Source organism: Sinocyclocheilus anshuiensis, unplaced genomic scaffold (assembly GCF_001515605.1).
Source record: "Sinocyclocheilus anshuiensis isolate Anshui unplaced genomic scaffold, SAMN03320099.WGS_v1.1 scaffold2041, whole genome shotgun sequence".
Classification (NCBI taxonomy): domain Eukaryota; kingdom Metazoa; phylum Chordata; class Actinopteri; order Cypriniformes; family Cyprinidae; genus Sinocyclocheilus; species Sinocyclocheilus anshuiensis.
The window spans coordinates 239,467-259,531 of NW_015541069.1; the positions used below are offsets into that span (position 1 = coordinate 239,467).

The following is a 20,065-nucleotide window of genomic DNA, read 5'->3' on the forward strand; positions in this document are numbered from 1 at the left end:
GAGAGAGAGAGAGAGAGAGAGAGAGAGCACGAGTATATTACCTCTCTGAGTCTGTGTCTCTCAAAATTGTTCGGCAGCAGCTTCTCTACTAACAGTGAAACTTTAATTTCATTTTTTTCACGAACAGCGCCGTTGTTACCTCAGTTGTGAGAAATATCATGTAGCTTTTAAAATAAAATTGCCAGAGTAGCGATTACAACGTTAGCGTGTGTGTTTCTGTACTATTAGTTATGTATGTGTGTCTGTGAGGGAGAGAGAGCGGGAGAGATAGAGTATGTGCTTTACCTACATAATAAAACGTAATTATCTTAAGAATATTTAGATCATGGAAATTAAGTAGCAAAATATTAGATACCTTAAAAACTTGAATAAATAGTAAATAAACATTTTCAAACAAAAAGTGCATAGTAACAAGTAGAAAAAATTAAAATTCACAAAGAACTTGTATGGAGATTTTTCCATCTACAGATTTTTCCCGGACCTTCTTTTCTCTGTAAATTAAGGGTGCACACTAGGGATGCACCGATACTGGTATCTTGTGCGATAAGTCGATATATTGATTATTGCGACAGACCTACCTCTACGCTCATTCAGTCCCCCATCCTCTCTCCCTCTCTGTTGTTCTCTCTTAATTTTCATGCTCTCTCATCGTCCTTCAAGTAATGTTATCAGTCTCCACGCTCCCGGTGTGAAATTTATTAATTTAAAGCTGTTTTTAGCTTTGAAGGTGAAACAGGCCCTCAAAGACACACATTATTGAGAGGATTTGAATAAAAGTTTTTTTTTTTTACAGTTACTACTGCCAGAAAATGTTCATGTGTGATGAATGTCAAGGACATGTGTTTCGGTGTGTATGGAATTAGTGCAGTTTTATCCATGCAGGGACTCTATCTGTTTTTATGTGTGGTGAGAGCTCTCTGACGGTGTATCTGTCCTCATGGTAACCTAGTTCAAGAGTACTGTGCATTCAAGATTGCTGTGCAGCCCCCAAATTAGGACACTTGCAGAGGCTTTTTACAAACTCCTGAAGTGTGAAATGTCTACACACCATGGGCCGCAAAGGATGTTGGGAGGTCAGGAGCAGATCTAATTAGGCTAAAATATAGTGTTACATAAAGGCATGGCACAGGCTTCTCTAGCTGTGTCCTTCTCCTTGTGAGAAAGTGAGGTTTAAGATTTTTGAGAAATTCTCCACATTGGAGATTGGGATTGGCCCAGAAGACTTTGCAGCATTAAAGACTATTTGTTGGAGAGGTGTGAATGAAATTTTAGTCCTCAGTGGATGCACTGGTTGCCATGGTGCATGCTGTGTCTCTCAAGGTTGTGTGCGGGGGCCGGAGGTTAGTTCACCTGTCTGACCATGTTGCCTTCAAAACAAAAGGTCATTGTGAGGCCTCATAGAGAGACGAGAGGACTGCCCTGGGGTGGGGGTTTCGAGAAGAGGTGGGCATCTGTGTCATCTTCTCAGTGGGTAGTTGGGCAGCAGGGATCCTGCTAGAAGCCAATTCATAGCATTCATCTTGATCTCTTTCACCCCACGATGGCCTTTTGACCTTGACTGCATGCGCAGCCCTGCTAGGGATTATACCAGTTTACTTTAAAAGTAGACATGAAGCACAGCTTCAGCTGTAGTTAACTGAGGCTACGTTCACAGTGCGAGCCTTAGTGCTCAATTCCGATCCGATTTTTTTGTATAGCTGTTCACATTGTTGTTTTAAATGTGGCCAATATCAGATTTCCATTGTGAACAGATCATGGTTCTGAACTGACCTGCATGCGCAAAAGAACGATACGAACAGGGTTTCCAGATTTTCACAACAAAATCCTCCCAATTCTTTCTCAAAACTAGTCCAAAACTAGCGCAATCATGTTCAGGGAGGTAAACATTGCGTTAGTGGGGTCGCGTCAACCCACGAAGTTGAAAAACATCCCGCGGCAACAGAGGAAAAAGTAGCCCAATTCCGCTGGGAAACTACTTTGGGTATGTAAAATCTTTGAAGTGTCTCCCGTCAGCATGGAATTATGATGAATGTCGATCTAGAGCAGGGATGGGCAAACTTGGCCCTTCCAGGCCACTTTCCTTCAGAGGTTAGCTCCAACCCTAATCAAACACACCTGAACCAGCTAATCATTGTCTTCAAGACTACTAGAAGCCTACAGGCAGGTGAGTCATATCAGGGTTGGATCAAATCTCTGCAGGAAAGTGGCCTGGAAGGGCCAAGTTTGCCCAACACTGATCTAGAGTGACGTAAAAGCCGCATGAAATCCGACATGACCGTTCACACTGCGGTTGCATTGCAAAACATCTGACATGGATCGGATTTAGTACCACATATGGAAGTGGCACAAATCAGAATTGAAAAGATCAGATTCCATGCGGTTTGTGCTGTTCACACTGTCATGACAAAAACAGATCTGAGTCACATGTGAGCAAAAAAAATCAGATTTGGGCCACATTTGCCTGCAGTGTGAACGTAGAAATTGTTGATCTTAAAATTATTTTTGTCTGAATAAATTAAAACTAACCTATTTCAATTTAGGCATCAAAGTATTATAATGAACAGCATGAAAAATTGACAAAGATTATATTTAAAGACCCCCTGCAGTGAAAATCAAGTTTTTAATGTTCACATGTCTATCTGGTGTTTTTAATATGCTTAAAGACAAACCATGTGCAAATTCTTCAGTCAACACCATTGCTGATCATTTTCCCTTAAAACTACAGTGTACCAAAGACAGTCTCAGTCGCTTTGAAACAGCCCCTGTCACATTTCTACCTAAGGATGTTGATTTTTATAAATTTGCTGTCTGAGATGGCAAACGGGAACATGGTTTGTGTAACATTAGCAACACATTATTAGTTGTTTGATCATGTAGACAAGCCAAAGGCTAATCAATTACTGTTACATGTCCGATGTTGTAGAGAGCGATACATAAACGCTTTACCATTTTGAAACATTGACTTGTAGATGACTCTGTATAATTCCCTCTTTCTCTCTTTTTTAATTTCCTCTCCTTCTTTGGTTCAGTCTCTGGTTCAAACATTTATGGCTGGATTATTCCTGTATTGCCACTTGCCATTATGTAGCATTTACTACTTCAGTTGACTGAGTGAAAGTGGGGCAGGAAGTCTGAGATGCTGTGATTTGCATTTTCATTTGCATCTTCATGTTTCTGTGTATACTAAAGGAGGTATGGGTGTAGAGTTATATTCAAGCTATTTTAAGGCATGAAGAAAATATTTCGACAAGAAAAAACTTTAAATATGTCATTTTGATGATCAAAGATGAGTTTTTGGATAAAATTAGTGACAGCAGGGGGACTTTAACAGTTTATAAAGGGATGGTTCACCCAAAAATGAAAATGCTGTCACAATTTGTGTTAGAGAGAGAGAGTGAGAGAGAAAGAGAGGGTGCCACAAAGTTAGTATTCCCCCTCGTCTGTCACACACTCACGAACAAATATACACACACTCACTGTCACTGTCACTGTCACACTGCCACTGCAATGCAGGGAGGGAAAAAGAGGATTTTCCCCACATTGTTAAATGGGAATCAAGCTGAAGAACCGCGTATGTTGTGTTCTGGATGCTAGTGCAGCATCATGTTCTTAAAGGGTTAGTTCACCCAAAAATGAAAATTAGGCTGTGTTTTACTCACCCCCGAGGCATCCTAGGTGTATATGACTTTCTTCTTTCAGACGAAGCCATTCGGAGTTATATAAAAAATTGTCCTGACTATTCCAAGCTCTATCATTGCAGTCAGTGGGTGTTGCAGTGCTTCAGTCCAAAAGAAGTGAAATAAAAAGCGCCCATCCATAAAAAAAGTGTCTCACACGGCTCCGGGGGGTGAACAAAGGCCTCCTGTAGCAAATCGATGCGTTTTTGTAAGAAAAATATCCATATTCAAAACGTAATAATCACTTTAATCTAGCTTGCGTTCACTGTTGTAAATGGAAGCAGTTCTGGGCGGATGACGTAAGATGTCGGCTTTGCGCATGCACCGCTCAGAAGTGACGAACGCGGAAATGCAGCGGAGAGATCAAAACAAAACAACGGTCACTAATTAGAAGTACAAAACGAGGATTTGTAAAGAAGAATGTGAGAGGATTTCGATATAAGCCAAGAGAAAACCGGTTTTCCTTTGCTAAAGTAAGGAAACTTTGCTTCCTTTGATCCTGTAAACAAACAGGATCAAATGCGCAACGCTGACCTCATACGTCATACGAGATGTTGCTTTTGGATCCCATTGACTTTTATTTTATGGACTAAAATGGACTTTTGTGTTCCAGGGTTTTGGATTCCTTTTACCACACTGTAAAAGGAAGAAGAAGAAGAAGAAGAAAAAAATTGTACATAGTAAATAATACAAAGATTATTGGAGTACATTTTACAAGAAAATGCTATTTACTTATGTAATATTTACTCTCTTTTCTGTCTTGTCTCTGTCTTTTTTCTCCTTTAGTTTTTTTCTATTCACATTCCCTTCCTGCTCCGATCACATTCTCGAGCATGAAGTAACATTTTCATTCCAGGAGCATCACATCCCTCACATTCTGTCCACCTTACTTTTATTTTCTTCTTTTCTTTGTTCTTTGCATTTATAGCTCTTTTTTCACCTCCTTTCTGTACACTCTGTGCACCTGTTAAAGAGTAATGGTGGTCAATCATCACGCTGTCCTCTAATTGGTGTGATAACAGATGGCAGGTTGTGAGGGGGCACAAACAGTGCATTTTTTTCCCTTAGTGTTCCTACATAATCATGTTGCAGAGAAAGCTGTAATGCTGATGAAAATGAATGGGACTCATTTAATAACCAAGTCAGGGTAAAATATGCCTCTCACAGGCATTGCATGGCCATTTGTCAGTAAATACCACTTTTTTTGACCTATGAGCTTAATATCTAATCAAGGTATTACTACACAGTTTTGTCATACTGTGGGGTGAAAGTTAGAGAGATTAGATGAGAGAAACTGTCTCGCCCTGTAGGTGCATTACTGAGAGTAAAGGATTGACCTCTGTTTCCTTGTGAGGCTGTAACGTCTCTTCAGGAAGTTAATCAACCATTTTACATTAGTCATTTCAGATATTTTGTGTCCTTAAAGCTAAAGTGCACCATTACTATCATCAATTAGAATTGCAGAAATAATATATGTTTTCAACAGGTTTCTAAAAATCACATAGTTTTAACTGATGATGATGATGCCTTATTATTATATTGTGTATAATAATTATATAATATTATATAATTTTATATATATTTACTGCTCAGAAGTTTGGGGTCTGTAAGATTTTTTTGGTGTAAGAAATTAATACTTTCATTCAGCAAAGGTGCAATAAATTGATTGAAAGTGATAGTAAAGACTTCTACATTGTTAAAATATATTTTAATATATTAAAATAGAAAACACTCAAACATTTCCTGACTCCGAACTTTTGAGCAGTACTGTATATTATTATTGTATAGTATATATAATAATATATAATATTGTCATATTATTTCTACAATTTGTGCCGTATATATTGAAATTGTTTTATTGCTTTGCATCTTTGCAAGTTTCATACTATATGCTGTTAATGATGCTGAAAACAAGGATTAATGGGTCTTTTTAAGCAGATCTACTGAAGTCTACAAACCTATAGATTTAGATTTATAGACTTCAATAGTTAGTCTACTAAATGCATCACGCTGCAATTATATTTGACAATTAAGATAAAATGAATATAAGATTGGCTTAACTATCTGGCTCTGTATATTAAGTTGGGATAGGAGTAGGAATTTTAACAATTAAGAAGAAATTGCACACTTCAGCTTTAAGTGAGGCATAAACTGTAGACATTTAGCTGTTGTTTTCTATTGATTCTAAAACATTGATTTTTCTACAGCTCTTGCAAATGTGGATGCCACACCTTGTACTTGCTTTTTTCTCTAACGTTTCATTTTGGTGCATTTATCTCATTCACTTTTGTTTTTCAAACATGTACCTTATGGTGTTATCAATGGGTGTATTTGCTTTTGTGGGTGCATCACTGTATTATGAGATACATGCATGCTCTTATACACATGACCTGTGCCATTGAGCAGGGCTCCCCTGATGCCTCTGTGCAGTACAGTGGGTTCATGGATGTGAATTTATGTGCTTTTGTCCAAACAGGGAGTTTGCAAAGGAGCGAGAGCGTGTGGAGAAAAGGCAGGAGTTCCTGAAGCTTCGCAGACAACAGCAGATCGAGAGGGAGCTGACTGGCTACCTGGAGTGGATCTGCAAGGCAGGTCAGTCTCTCAAATGAACAATATCTCCATTAAAGGGTTAGTTCACCCAAAAAAATAAATTAGGCTGCGTTTTACTCACCCCCGATGCATCCTAGGTGTATAAGTGAAACGCAGCCTAATTTATTTTTTTGGGTGAACTAACCCTTTAACACTTGATATGTAATATCTCCACAGTACCCACTTTCAAATTCAGAGACATTCATGGGTTTTTCAAGACTTGAACCTGAGAATTATCTACATTGCCACCACCAGAAGGCCTTCGTCTGTTCCCTACAGAGTGTTCTGTCCCCTTGTGCTTTTTCTCCCATGACCATATCTCACTCGCTTCCCGGATCTCTCCTCGGCCGCGATGGGAGCTGATGTATCTGTGCCTGTCTGTTGCTCAGCACTTCCTCTCTCCATGGCAACCACATAGACTTCCACTCTCTCCACCAGCTGGTTCATACCCTCAGTCTTCCCATGACTGCCTGTAACGGCTCTTTCATCAGCCAGGGACTCAATGTGTTGGAGCTTTCTGTGGCTGTGGATTTGCACTGATCTGGGGGCCAGTTTAGTAATAGTCTTCTCAAGTTTTTCTCAGGATTTTCACCAGTTTTACACATTCTGCATGTATTAATATTAGTGCCAATATAATTAGATTGCAGTATTTGTACTGTAACAGCGTGATGCTGCGTCCCTGAAACTGCACCGAAATTTCAGAACCGAACAGAACTTTAAAAAAAAAAGGGTCTCACTTGCAGAAATCAACAGAAAAAACATATGTGCTATAGATGTACACTACGGCTTTTAAAAGTTTCTGGTTGGTTAGGTTTTTTAATGTTTTTGAAAGAAGTCTCTTATGATCACCAAGGCTGCATTTATTAGATCAAAAGTACTGTAAAGACAGCAATATTGTGAAATATTATTGCAATTTAAAATAACTGTTTTCTATTTTAATATATTTTAAATTAATTCCGGTGATAGCAAGGCTGAATTTTCAGCAGCCAGTCTTCAGTGTCACATGATCATTCAGAAATCATTCTAATATGTTGATTTGACGTTCAAGAAATATTTCTTATTATTAGTGTTGAAAACGGTTATTCTGCTTAATATTTTTGTGGAAACTTTTTTTCAGGGTTCTTTGATGAATAAGAAGTACATGAGAACAGCATTTATTTGAAAACTTTTTTTTTCTTTTTTTTTAACATTATAAATGTCTTTACTCTCTCTTTTGATCAAATTAATGCATCCTTGCTGAATAAATGTAATAATTTCTTTAAAATAAAAATCCCACTGAACCCAAGAATTTGAACATAGTTATTATGAACACAATATTTTGAAATATGGACTTTTATGATGCAATATAAAATAATGGAACACATTTCCCACCCATAGTTTGAACTGTCAAACTTGATGATTTTCCACATGCAGTGCCAGGCACAAAAATAGTTTCCATTCAGTAAATCTGACTGAATCCAGATGATTAAACCTAATTTTTAAGCTAAATTTAGGGTTTGGGTAATTTACAGTTTCATGTAGATTAATAACCATTCAGATGTAAATGTGATGTTTGGATGTAATTTAATAATTCTCAGTGGCACACTTCCAATAGCAATTTTACAATTAATGGCTATTATTAATGGAAATCGTCTCAGGTTACGCATGTAACCATGGTTCCCTGAGAACAGGGAACGAGACGCTGCGTCCTCTAGAGGGCGCTAGGGGAACGCCTTCAGCGTGACCGGTGTCTGAAGCATGAATGAAAAAACGACAATGAACTTGACATTGGCAGGTGGAAGCCCATGACGTAAGCAAATGAGCGACTGCGAGTATAAAAGGAGCACCTGTGGAATATGTCATCCTCTTTTTTTGTCTGAGGAGGCACAGGTATGATGCCCGAAGCATGGCAATGAGACGCAGCGTCTAGTCTCGATCTCAATATGGAGATCTGGAAGGAATGGGAGGCTCACGGGAGCTGGGCGGTTATGTCCAGAAAGAAATCGCTCATCCAGTCGAGCAATTTCCCCTTTCTCGCGCCTCTACTGCAGATCTAATCTCGCAGTGGCATGATCCATAACCTCCAACAGCTCATCATACGCGGGTGGCAGGTAGACTGAGAAGGCTCAGAAACATCCTCTCCACCCTCATCAGCCAGATCCTGCTCACTTTGCAACAGAGCACTTCCTGCTGGATCAAAGGATGTAAGTGACAACACATCCTCTTCCAGCAGTTCACCCTCGGCAGCCGCCGACGAGTGCGAAAGATTAACCCCTCTCTCAAACTCGTCAGCCAGCTCCATCTGCGATCCCCATGATCTCAGTCTCCTCGCTGCCTCAGCAGCGGCAGGACCCGAGCCGCGGGGGGCAAATGATTGTCCCAATTCCCTCGAAAAAAGGGACAAACGAGATTGGAGCTTTCTTGCTGAGAACTGCTCACAATGAACGTATTCCGTTCCCTCGAGAACAGAACGCGCGTGCTCTTCGCCCAAACACATAACGCAAAGGTTGTGTGCGTCATCTGGTGTCAGATAGCGCTGACACGGATCTGCACATCTCCTAAAGCGTCTCACAACAGACATCGTTTTCTTACCAATCACACTCCAGAAACAAGGATCCCTGAAGACAAAAAAGAGGATGACATATTCCACAGGTGCTCCTTTTATACTCGCAGTCGCTCATTTGCTTACGTCATGGGCTTCCACCTGCCAATGTCAAGTTCATTGTCGTTTTTTCATTCATGCTTCAGACACCGGTCACGCTGAAGGCGTTCCCCTAGCACCCTCTAGAGGACGCAGCGTTGAGTTCCCTTTCGAAAGGGAAACCCAATGGACAAAGCCAGAAATCCCTTGATTTTCCATGTAGATGGACATAGGAAATATGAAACCTTAGCATGTTACAAAAAATCATCATAACAAGAAGAAATCAGAAGAAAATGGATAAAATTGTTTTCCTAAAGGAATGTTTTGGCTTCAAATGTTGATGTTGTTTGTTCTTTATAATTCTACCTCTCATCCTAATACTGTAGTTTCTCTTAAGGTGGCACAGTTTCTTGTAAAACTAATGATCCTCCATCAGCGCAGGGGTTAATTAGCTCTGTCACAGCATGTAGTATCCTCCGTTTTATTTCCCAGAAGCCCACTAAGGCTCTTCCATGGGGATTTATTTGGCTTAGAGAGGTGATTTCCCGAACTCCTCTATGGTGGCCCGGCTTTGATGTATTAACACCATAAAACCGTGATGGAATTAACTGCTTACAGGTGCTTTGACTTCTTCCTGTATCTTGCTACAGCCGTTATAGTCAATCAGATATGAATCACATTGTTTAAAACGTTAATGTGTTGGGTGATAGATACAGTGCTCACTGCTGTCCCTGCCTCCTGCTGGATGTTTGTCATATCTTCAGTGACAGCACTGATTACTGTGTGTGGCATCAGGTTACAATAAGCCTTATAGTGGTTGCTTTTGTCTGTCTCTCCACCTGTGCAACTACCAAGAACACCCTAGCAACCACATAGAACAACCACTTAGAATAGCTTAGCAACCATACTGTGGCAATACCCTGGCAAACAACCTCAAAAGAGCAAAACAATTTCAGCCTGTCATGTATTCATTTAGATGCTTAATTCAAAATAAAAACATCATGGCTTCAGATGCAAGACATACATAGTGTAAGTAGTGAAATATCTTTGTTTCAGAGGAAGTAATGCTTGCTGAAGAAGATAAAAATGCAGAGGAGAAGGAGGATGGTGCCTGGTACAAGAGGAAATGCAACAACCCAGGTAACCATTGAGAAATAAAGTATATTTGTTCATTATTAGAGCAAAAGAGATTGAGTCTTACTTACTACTACTAATAATAATTAATAACAATTTTTCATTTTTCAGTTATTTTTACTATACTCAATGAATTTATTATTATATTTAATACTACTACTGTTTAATTACTATTCGCTTTTCAACATGTTTAGTATTGAAGAGAGCCAAGAAGAGCAAAAATGACCTCATCAATGCAGAGGAAGGAGAAGACCACTTCACTGACATCTCATCAGTCGGTAAGATCCAGGCCTAATGCCTGTGACCTTTGAACTCATGGTAGATTTTCTCCAAAATCAGCATAGAAAATAAAAAATCAGATTAAAAAAAGTGTCATAAAACTTACATCTGTGATGGTTTTGGGGATGTATTTTTTTTTTTTACATGTAACATAAACAGAGAATTGTAACCAAAATAGAAGGAGATTGAGAGAGAGAGAGTGGAAAGATGGATAAAGAAGACGTTAACAAATCAGAATATGTGTTGAATCCCTCTCCTCTCTTCTCCCCTCCATCATCTGTGAGCTGTTGTGAACATCTGAAACAGTCTCTCTCTCCGCAGCTCCCCAGGGCTCTCCATTCACCCGTACAAGCGTGAAGAGCAGCAAGAATGAGAGCTCATCATACTTTCGCAGAAAAGCGAAGAGGTTTCGCTTCTTCATCCGCCGTATGGTGAAGGCCCAGAGCTTCTACTGGACTGTTCTGTGTATAGTGGGACTGAACACACTGTGTGTGGCTATAGTTCACTACGACCAGCCCGACTGGCTCACATATGCACTGTGTGAGTGAACCGCATCTTTAAAGCATCACTACAGCTCTCTGGAGGATCACAGGTTTATGTGAACTATATTTGAACATGGCTTAGGTGCACTGGGAGTCATTTAAAAACCATCAAAAATCAATGCAAAACAAGTGCTTTTAAATACTATGCTCCTTGTATTCGCATCATTAATTGTTCAACTTATCTTAAGATTTGACTCAAAGTCAAGCTTTAGTTTTTAGCATCTGAATTTTAGTTTTACATAAAACTGCCCCTGTTGTTGTGACTGCTATGTTTCATAAGTTAAAAAGAAGAGTCTTTAGATTAAAAATGTAATTAAATTAATTACATTACACACTGATAAGTTAATGAAGTTAATTACAAATAATTAAGCAAGGATGCATTAAATTGATCAAAAGTGACAGTAAAGACTTTGTTGCAAAAAAAATGTTTTAAATAAATGCTGTTTTTGGTTGTAATTTTCTTTTTAGCAAACAATCATGAAAAATATATCAGTTTTTTTTTTTTATATAAATATTAAGCAACACCAAAGCAGCATATTAGGATCATGTGACACTAAAGACTGGAGTAATGGCTGCTGAAAATTCAACTTTGTCATCACCAGAAAAAAATTACATTTTAAAATACATTAAAATAGAAAACAGTTGTAATTGCAAATAATATTTACATAAACTGTAATAATATTTCACAATACTACTGCTTTTACTGTGTTTTTGATCAAATAAATGCAGCATTGGTTCTTTCCAAAATAAATTAAAAAAACTCTTACGGACCCTAAACTTTTGAATGGTACTGTATATAGAAAATGTCCAAATTTGTGCCGTGTGTTGACTTTTGATCCATGTCAGGTGAGCAGTCCATTCTGAAGTTCAATTCATGCCTCAACTATGTTAATGTAAAGGAAGTAACTCCCATAGATTTTAGTCCACACAGTAAAGAGTTCCTTGTGGCAGATTGGTGCAAAAGATGAGAAAGGAGCATTGCCCCAGCTCCTACATATACCTCTGCTTGCATGCCAACTGATACTAATCATTAATTGTCATTGAGCTGATGCTTTTATAGAAGGCCACAGTTATTGCAGGGACAGCTCCCCCAAAATATTTAATTTGTCTTCCTCAAGAGCACAATGTGATGACATCTTTTTCAGTTACCTGCCCAGTTCTTTACTTTTTTCTTCTTAAAAAGTTCATTGATAAATGCTTTTTTGTGCATACAGATTTGGCGGAGTTTGTATTCCTTGGTCTGTTTCTAATAGAAATGAGTCTGAAGATGTATGGCCTTGGGCCCAGGACCTACTTTCACTCCTCATTTAACTGCTTTGACTTTGGGGTGAGTAAGAGTGTCGTCAGATACAAATGATATGCGGGACCAACAACAATACATGTTCCTTTCCCAGCTAATGCCAGGGGTTCTGCCTTATAAGAAACAGAGGAATGCTGATGTCCTACTGACCCCCCTCAAAGACAGCAGCTGCAAGACATTTTGACAAATTATATGATTAGAATTATAATTTTTGAAATTATTGCTGAAATGCTGGAAATGAGCTTTGTTTTCAAATTTAAATTGTGCCTGGTGTGTTTGTGTTCTCTCTTTGGTGTGTTTAGGTGATTGTGGGTAGCATTTTTGAGGTGATTTGGGCAGCAGTAAAACCAGGAGCCTCTTTTGGCATTAGTGTTTTGCGAGCACTACGTTTGCTGAGGATATTCAAGGTTACCAAGTAAGAGATCAAAACTGCCTGTTCATCTATGGTGCTCTGTAGTTTATTGTCGTAAATGATCATATTTATACCATGACATAGTTAAATGCTTGATTCTGATTTGTTGACGGTTCCGAATTAAGTTTCAAAAGACACCAGACAAGAAATTGGATAACAATGACAAGAAAACTTGTTATTAGTGGTTCAAATGGAATAACTGACTAATGACCATTGAATTATGATTGAATAAAAAAGCATATTTAATAGACCCGAGGTGTAACAAGTGCTCCATTTCATGGCATGGCTGTGTTAACACACTTGAGGCATTTATTAATTCTCAGTAGTTCAACAGTTTGTGTTTATGTATGTATATAGCATACCACAAATCAAGGTATATTTCTTTCCCTAAACTGATTTATCATGAAATGCTTTGGCAGGTATTGGAACTCGTTACGGAATCTGGTGGTGTCTCTGCTCAACTCAATGAAGTCCATCATCAGTCTCCTGTTCCTGCTGTTTCTCTTCATTGTAGTGTTTGCTCTGCTAGGGATGCAGCTCTTCGGAGGACAGTAAGTATCAGGCTGAGGGTTACACTCACATGTCATCTAGTCCATGTCCATGCCATTGTTTACTTTAAGTTTTACTCTGGACAAGCCAACACAGTCCCAAATTTGTTAATTATGAAAAAGTAAAAAAACAATGCCCCTAATATTAAACAATGGAATTTATTAATAAAGCCATAAAGTATATTTGATGATTAGTGGTCAGATAACATGGGTTCGTTTTGAAAGTTTAAGTGTTTGTTTTCTAATTCTAATTGATTTCATGCTCTGAGCAGCCAATAATTTACTGTGCAAATAAATTGTGGACAGCACAAACCATAGTTATAAGATAATATGTATTTATTTAATGTATTTAAAGACTGGCTTCTACCAAGAGACAAATTAATTTGTGCCAATATACTATCAACAAAAGATATAGGAAGCATTTTTCTTCCTTAAATAAGTCTATTTAATTTGTTGCTCTAACTATGCACAATAATACGGTTACTTGAATTTTATTATGTTTGTTTTCCCTGCTGTCTGTAGTCAGAACAGACCTGCAACCCACTTTTGGATTTGACCCACCAGTTGAGAACCACTTATATAGACCCTTTACTTTTAAGAGCACTTGTGCGATGCACTTTTGACTGAAAATGCATAAATCATCTCTTGACGTGGAAAAAAAAAAACTCGTTTACGTTCCTCTCTGCATAAGCAGCCATGACTCTTCCAAGCCCTTTCGTTTCATTTACCCCTCAGCCACATGTTAACAAACATGACTGAGCCTGATCCAGACGGCGCAAGTTTTCATTTCTCTGTTCTATGAATTATTAATCATACGCTGCAACAGAGGAATTGCCAATACACACGCTTCCCATGAGGCAAATATCAGCTTAGATGCACAAACACGCTGTCATGTGATCTACTGTAATACGAAGAGTGCCAGATAAACAAATAGTTGGTGCGAAATGAGAAAATGTTTTTGAAACATGACAATGTGGGGATAGCTGCAGGAGAGACTATTCCCTCCCGATGGCAGTGAAGTCTTTTCAGATCTGTGCTTAGTGAAATGATAAATTGCTTTTGTGCTTCTCTGGTACTGGATTTCAGCTCCATAGCACATTAATATCTAAGACTGTAGATGAACATGATAAACTGACTGTCTGATCTATGCAGTCATTTTCTGGGTTGGATGAGAGAGGTGGTTTCATACGTTTGGCTGTCAAGCACATCAGAGAGCAGAGCTACTGAAAATAGTCAGACCAGATAAAATTCTCACTCAGAATCTTTGTTTAATATATATTTTTAATAAATATGAACTTGAAATAAATTACACATAAAATGCTGTTTGCTAACCAGGTAGAACCCAATGTAATAAGTAATTTGTTTGTTCTCACTTTATTTGAAAATGCTGCACGATGAAACAATCACAGCTGATCAAAACACGATTGATGATAATTATGCAGCTACATGGATTTTGAACCAATGGCATTTCATTGTTGGGGCTTCTAGCACGTCATATTTTTTATCATCCCTATTAAAGTTGTACAAACATATGAATTTACGAAAGTTATATAAAATCATGACAATTTTAGATATTTCACTTATTTATAATTATCAGTAGCTTCAGTTTTCTCTCATTATATTGCTTTTGTGCTATTTTCTTCCAATAAATTGAGTAACAGTGATTGGGCAAAGAAAGGAATCACTTTTATTTTCTTGAATTACGTAAACAAGCCCTTAGTTGTGAGATGTTTCTTCTCTCTTTTTAAGCATTTCTCCACATTCTCTAGTAATGAGTCCCCTACAGAGCCCCTGAGAGTGTATATGGAAGAGAATGGTGAAATAAGAAAGCATATTTATTAGTTCTAGAGATGCAGAGAGGAGGATTCAGCTCAGCTTTTATATGCAGATGAAAAGAAACATTATTATTGGAACATATCAGTACCGTTTTTGCAGTTTGTGAGCAAACAAACTGAAAAAATGAAAGATTTTGGAATTAGAGCAAAGCTGGCTCTTAAGCATACACATGAGACTCATCCAAGAAAAGGATTCACAGCTCATCATCTCTCTTCTAGGTTTAATTTTGAAGATGAGACCCCGACGACCAACTTTGACACATTCCCAGCTGCTATCCTGACAGTGTTTCAGGTATTGACCATCTGGTGCTATGTGTCTGAACGCTCTCATTTGATATTTGTAATATTTCCATAATTTATTTTATCTCATAAGGTTCTGACAGGAGAGGACTGGAATGCTGTGATGTATCATGGAATTGAATCCCAGGGAGGAGTGCACCGGGGAATGTTCTGCTCCGTGTACTTCATTGTGCTCACACTGTTTGGAAACTGTATCCTTTATATATAACATAGGACTGTTGTTACAGTCATGCTTTTTAATGGCCTAATTTTTCATGTAAAGAAAACAAAATAATATGCACAAATGGTGGTTTCAGTAATGACACTCACCATAAAATATAAAGCGCTGCATCTCATGATCGATTAGAAATTATTCTAATAATGATTTGGTGCTCAAAAGAGGAACAGAGCAGCATTTATTTGAAATCTTTTATAACATTATAAATGTTATCTATTTAATTAATCTGTGCTGAAAAAGCATTAATTTCTTTACAACAAATCTTACTGACCCCAAACATTTAGTGTGTGTTAAAAGACTGCATAAAAAAATTGACAACCTGACTTGCTTGACAGTTTTATTAGATGACCACTTTCACGCAAATTCCTTAAAGCACATTTGATCAGACACTCTCCTCAATGTCTTTTTGGCCATCGCTGTTGATAATCTTGCCAATGCACAAGAACTCACCAAGGTTGGTTGGGCATGATAAGGATGTATGGCAAAAAATATGAAAAAGTCCTGTGCCAATTTATACATAAAAAGTCTTTTTTGGGTGCGTAGATTCAGTTAACAAATCATGATTGACAAAACAGAAATCCTCACAACAAACAAATTCAAATGTCATCCATCCACTGAAAAGTAGTATTTCACTGAAGATTATCATATAAAGTGACAACAGAATACCAAAGTGCACTATCAAAAAAGTGACTGTGCATAAAAAAACCAAAAAACAAACAAAACAAAAAGCAAACGTTTCAGTTCATGGCTGTACAAAAATGAAATATGTACATACATGGCCAATACTAGTCACTGTCACATCTGTACAGTTCCTGCGCACACAACACATGAGTCTCACATTTGTGTATACCAAATGTGTGATCCTATCTCCATGCTCTGACAGTTTTATTAGTTTCATGAGACTGTCTGTAAGGGCTCTTTTGATCTGACTAATGTTTGCCCTGGTCAATAACTCAAGGTAATGAAGCTTTCAGTCCTTTGTGGGATTTACAGCCTTACATGAAGATGGTACCAACAGTATAGGGCCATAAGGCTCTTGGGACATCACTATCTTGATTTGTTGATGCTAGCGGTGCTTGCCATTGAATGCACATTTATACTTGTCTGTCATTCTGTGTTTCTGTGTCTTACTCCTCTCTCAGGATGAGGAGGAGCAGGAGGAGGCCATCAGTAAGAAACTGGCTCTGCAGAAAGCCAAGGAGGTAAAGGAGGTCAGCCCCATGTCGGCCGCTAACATTTCCATCACAGCGTAAGTCAGGGGGCGTTAAACCTGCCCTCCCCTTTCACTAACCCTCTGAAACACCTGTTCATAAACCCCATCATGTCCTCTTCATTGCTTTTTTTATGTGTCCCAAGAATCATATTTCTGTTTGTCTCTGTAAGCACATTTCTGGGTGTTGGTTTTTTGTTATTTTACTGTTGTCACTGTTGTCACTTTTATTTGGTCCTCAGTATGTCTCTGTAGGATTCTTATGTTCTTTTTTGCAGTTGGTCCTACACCCATAATTGGTTGTCTTTACTCTAAAATGACATGTATACTTGATTCAGCCAGGCTGTGTGGAGATCTACAGATTTTCTTTATGCTTTCCTGCTGAGGCCAACTGAAAAATCAGTCTGTGTTTGATAAGATTTGTTGTTAGACACCAATTAATGTACAGTGGAAAATATATTTAGCGAATGAATGATAAATCAAATGAATCATGCCATCAAAATCTGATTCAGTTATTTGCATTTTAACCTAAATTGGTTGTTTAACTGTAGCTAAAGACAGTTATTGTGGCAATTCAATGAATTAAAGCCAATTATGAATTAAAAACCTAATTTAAAACCAACCATATTTGATCAACCACAATTCTGAATATTGGGGTAACGTTCCTTTCAATGTGGTTATGGCCCTGGATATGACTCTTTTGTATTTGTCCCCCTCAGAATCTTGTAGACATTCTGAATGATTTTTGTAATGTTTATATTGAGTTAACACATTTATTTATTTGTAATTTTTCATTATGAGGACATTTTTTCCAGTGTTCAAAAGTCCATTTATTGAATAATTTAATAGAATAATATAATGACTAATTTTGTGTAATATAATTTCATTTAATTAATTAATTGAATCCATTTGAATGCACCTGGAATTTGAATGTCTTTCCTAATACTGTGATGCCTTCTCACCTGTTTTGTTTTAAATTCTGTTTTGAAGTCACACTATTGTTGATATGTACTTCCCATTGAGTTGGGTGGAGTTAGTGTCAGAGTGATTGGCAGCTACAGTCCCTGCCTCTGACTCCGCCCCACCAAACTATTTCTTTCCCCTCTCATGGTTTTTGTTTTTGGCATATGCAGTTTTATAAGGCCAAATCCTGGTGCTCTTTCATGCAGCTCCTCCAACTCCAGCTCTCATTCACCGTGAGTTCATTTACTCTCTGTTCAAATCTCCTCTCCTCTTCTGTCCCAGCACACTGCTCTTGCATGATGCCAGACAACCAAACTAGTCTTGCTGACCAGTCATTCACAGTGAATCTTGCAGTTTAACAGATTAAATATTATACATGAAAATATTATGCATGGGTCATGAGAGGTAAACCATAAAGAGTAAAATCAGTGAAGGGTAACATTTATACTGGCTTTTATAAAAAAAATGTTAATGGTTCTGTAACAACATAATGTTTTACAAATCATTAGTTAACAAATCTGAGTTTTTGGATTAAAAAATATACAAAGTTATTGCTTAAAATGAATTAGAAATAATGATAAAAGGAAATGCTCTGAAAATATTCTTCAAATTAAATTTTCATTCAAATTGTTATGGTGATAATGTAATTTGATAATTCTTGTTAATGTAATTAATTAAACAATTCATATTTTAATGAGAATATACACTCATATATGCTTATATTAATATTAAAATCTTCATGATCTACTGATATGGTTGATCTTGTTTCTCGCTTATTAATGAAAGCTATTATAAGGTGTTGCTGAAAAAAGTGTAAGTGTAGACTTGAGGTAAACTAGCTAAACTATCAGTATTAATCTGCTTTAGTGTAATGCAGCTACATCAGTGGGTTTTATACTTAATTTTTTTTTCTAACTTTATGTTTGTTGTGTTTCTTTAGCTAGCGGGTCAGGCAAGTTTCTGGATACTCTAGATTAACTGTTCGCTGGGCTCATTGGCTGCCGCTGGCATTGAGCCGTGTTCTGAGAATCGGCCTTATGTTTCCCAGATTCTAACTTTATGTTTGTTGTGTTTCTTTAGCTAGTGGGTCAGGCAAGTTTCTGGATACTCTAGATTAACTGTTCGCTGGGCTCATTGGCTGCCGCTGGCATTGAGCCGTGTTCTGAGAATCGGCCTTATGTTTCCCAGTGAGCATCACTACTAGAGCTTCTGCTACTGTTAGTGCCTAATGAGTCAGCACTCCTGTCAGACAACAAACCCATTGCGAGAGTGTCGACACACACACATATATATTCTCTATTACACATACAGGCAGGTGAACTCAGGAATCCAGTATATACTCTATACTCTTAATTAAATAGAATAGATAGATTTAGAAAAACAGAACTTGGCTCGTTGTCAATCTTTTGAGAAGCTAAAGGTTAAAAGACATTTGTGTTCAAGCTAGTGATAGATTTTTTAAATTAGTTTTTGGTGATGTAAAGGAACAGTTTACCCCAAAATAAAAAGTCTTTCATCATTTACTGACCGTCATATAATTCCAAACCCGTACGACTGACCTTCTTTAATGGAACAAAGAAAATGAATTTTTTAAGAATATCCTCTCATTTTCACATAATAAAAGTGAATGAGGACTAGGGCTGTTACAAGACAAAAAAGCATTATAAAAGTGGTCATGTGAAGTCATACAATAACTTAGTGTGAGAAGCAGACCGAAACTAAGGTGTATTTCATTATTTCATAAATTATGATTATTTAATGATACGTTTCTCTGGAACTGTTAACTGCAAAATCATTGTTAGTTTTGAGAACCAGATCAGTACAGTCTGTGAATGAATCATTCTTTTGAGTCAAATCTTTTCAGTAAATTGATTGTTCTAGTTTACGAACCGGTCTGAATGATTCATTCACAAATGAGACATTACCACTTTTCTGATGAACTCTAATAAACTCACAATATAAAGTTTTTCGGTCAATAACAATTAAAAGCCTATCTGTATTACACATAAAGCTGTTGTATGGCTTCAGAAGATTTCAGAATATAGCATGCAAAACATGTGAAATCCTTTTGTTGTACTTTTATGGCTGGTTAGCTTTAGTCTTGTGTTCCTGTGGCTCAGTGGTAGAGCATTGCGTTAGCAGCGCAAAAGGTCATGGGTTCGATTCCCAGGGAACACACATACTGGTAAAAGATTTATAGCCTGAATGCACTGTAAGTCGCTTTGGATAAAAGCGTCTGCTAAATGCATAAATTATTAATTAAATTATAGTCCTCATTGATTTTAACTATATTTAAAAGAGTGACTAGGACATTAAACATTTGTGTTTCACAGAAGAAAAGTCATATGGCTCTGGAACTACATGAGGGTGAGTGATGACAGAATTATAGTTTTTTGTGAACTATTCCTATAATGCTTCAGTTTGAGCAGTACTGAAGGG

The 20,065-nt window shown here is 37.6% G+C and overlaps 1 protein-coding gene across 1 annotated transcript in view; it reads left to right on the forward strand.

The window, feature by feature from the left end:
- The window catches only part of LOC107690670 (voltage-dependent N-type calcium channel subunit alpha-1B-like), a 118,678-nt gene that overhangs the window by 47,473 nt on the left and 51,140 nt on the right, over positions 1-20,065 (forward strand). The window contains exons 8-19 of the mRNA XM_016489057.1: positions 6,154-6,269; positions 9,943-10,026; positions 10,215-10,298; positions 10,621-10,839; positions 12,056-12,168; positions 12,444-12,556; positions 12,973-13,104; positions 15,156-15,228; positions 15,310-15,427; positions 15,840-15,907; positions 16,596-16,702; positions 17,797-17,859. Coding sequence (XP_016344543.1) covers positions 6,154-6,269; positions 9,943-10,026; positions 10,215-10,298; positions 10,621-10,839; positions 12,056-12,168; positions 12,444-12,556; positions 12,973-13,104; positions 15,156-15,228; positions 15,310-15,427; positions 15,840-15,907; positions 16,596-16,702; positions 17,797-17,859 — 1,290 coding nt within the window. The remainder of the gene's footprint in view (positions 1-6,153; positions 6,270-9,942; positions 10,027-10,214; positions 10,299-10,620; positions 10,840-12,055; positions 12,169-12,443; positions 12,557-12,972; positions 13,105-15,155; positions 15,229-15,309; positions 15,428-15,839; positions 15,908-16,595; positions 16,703-17,796; positions 17,860-20,065) is intronic.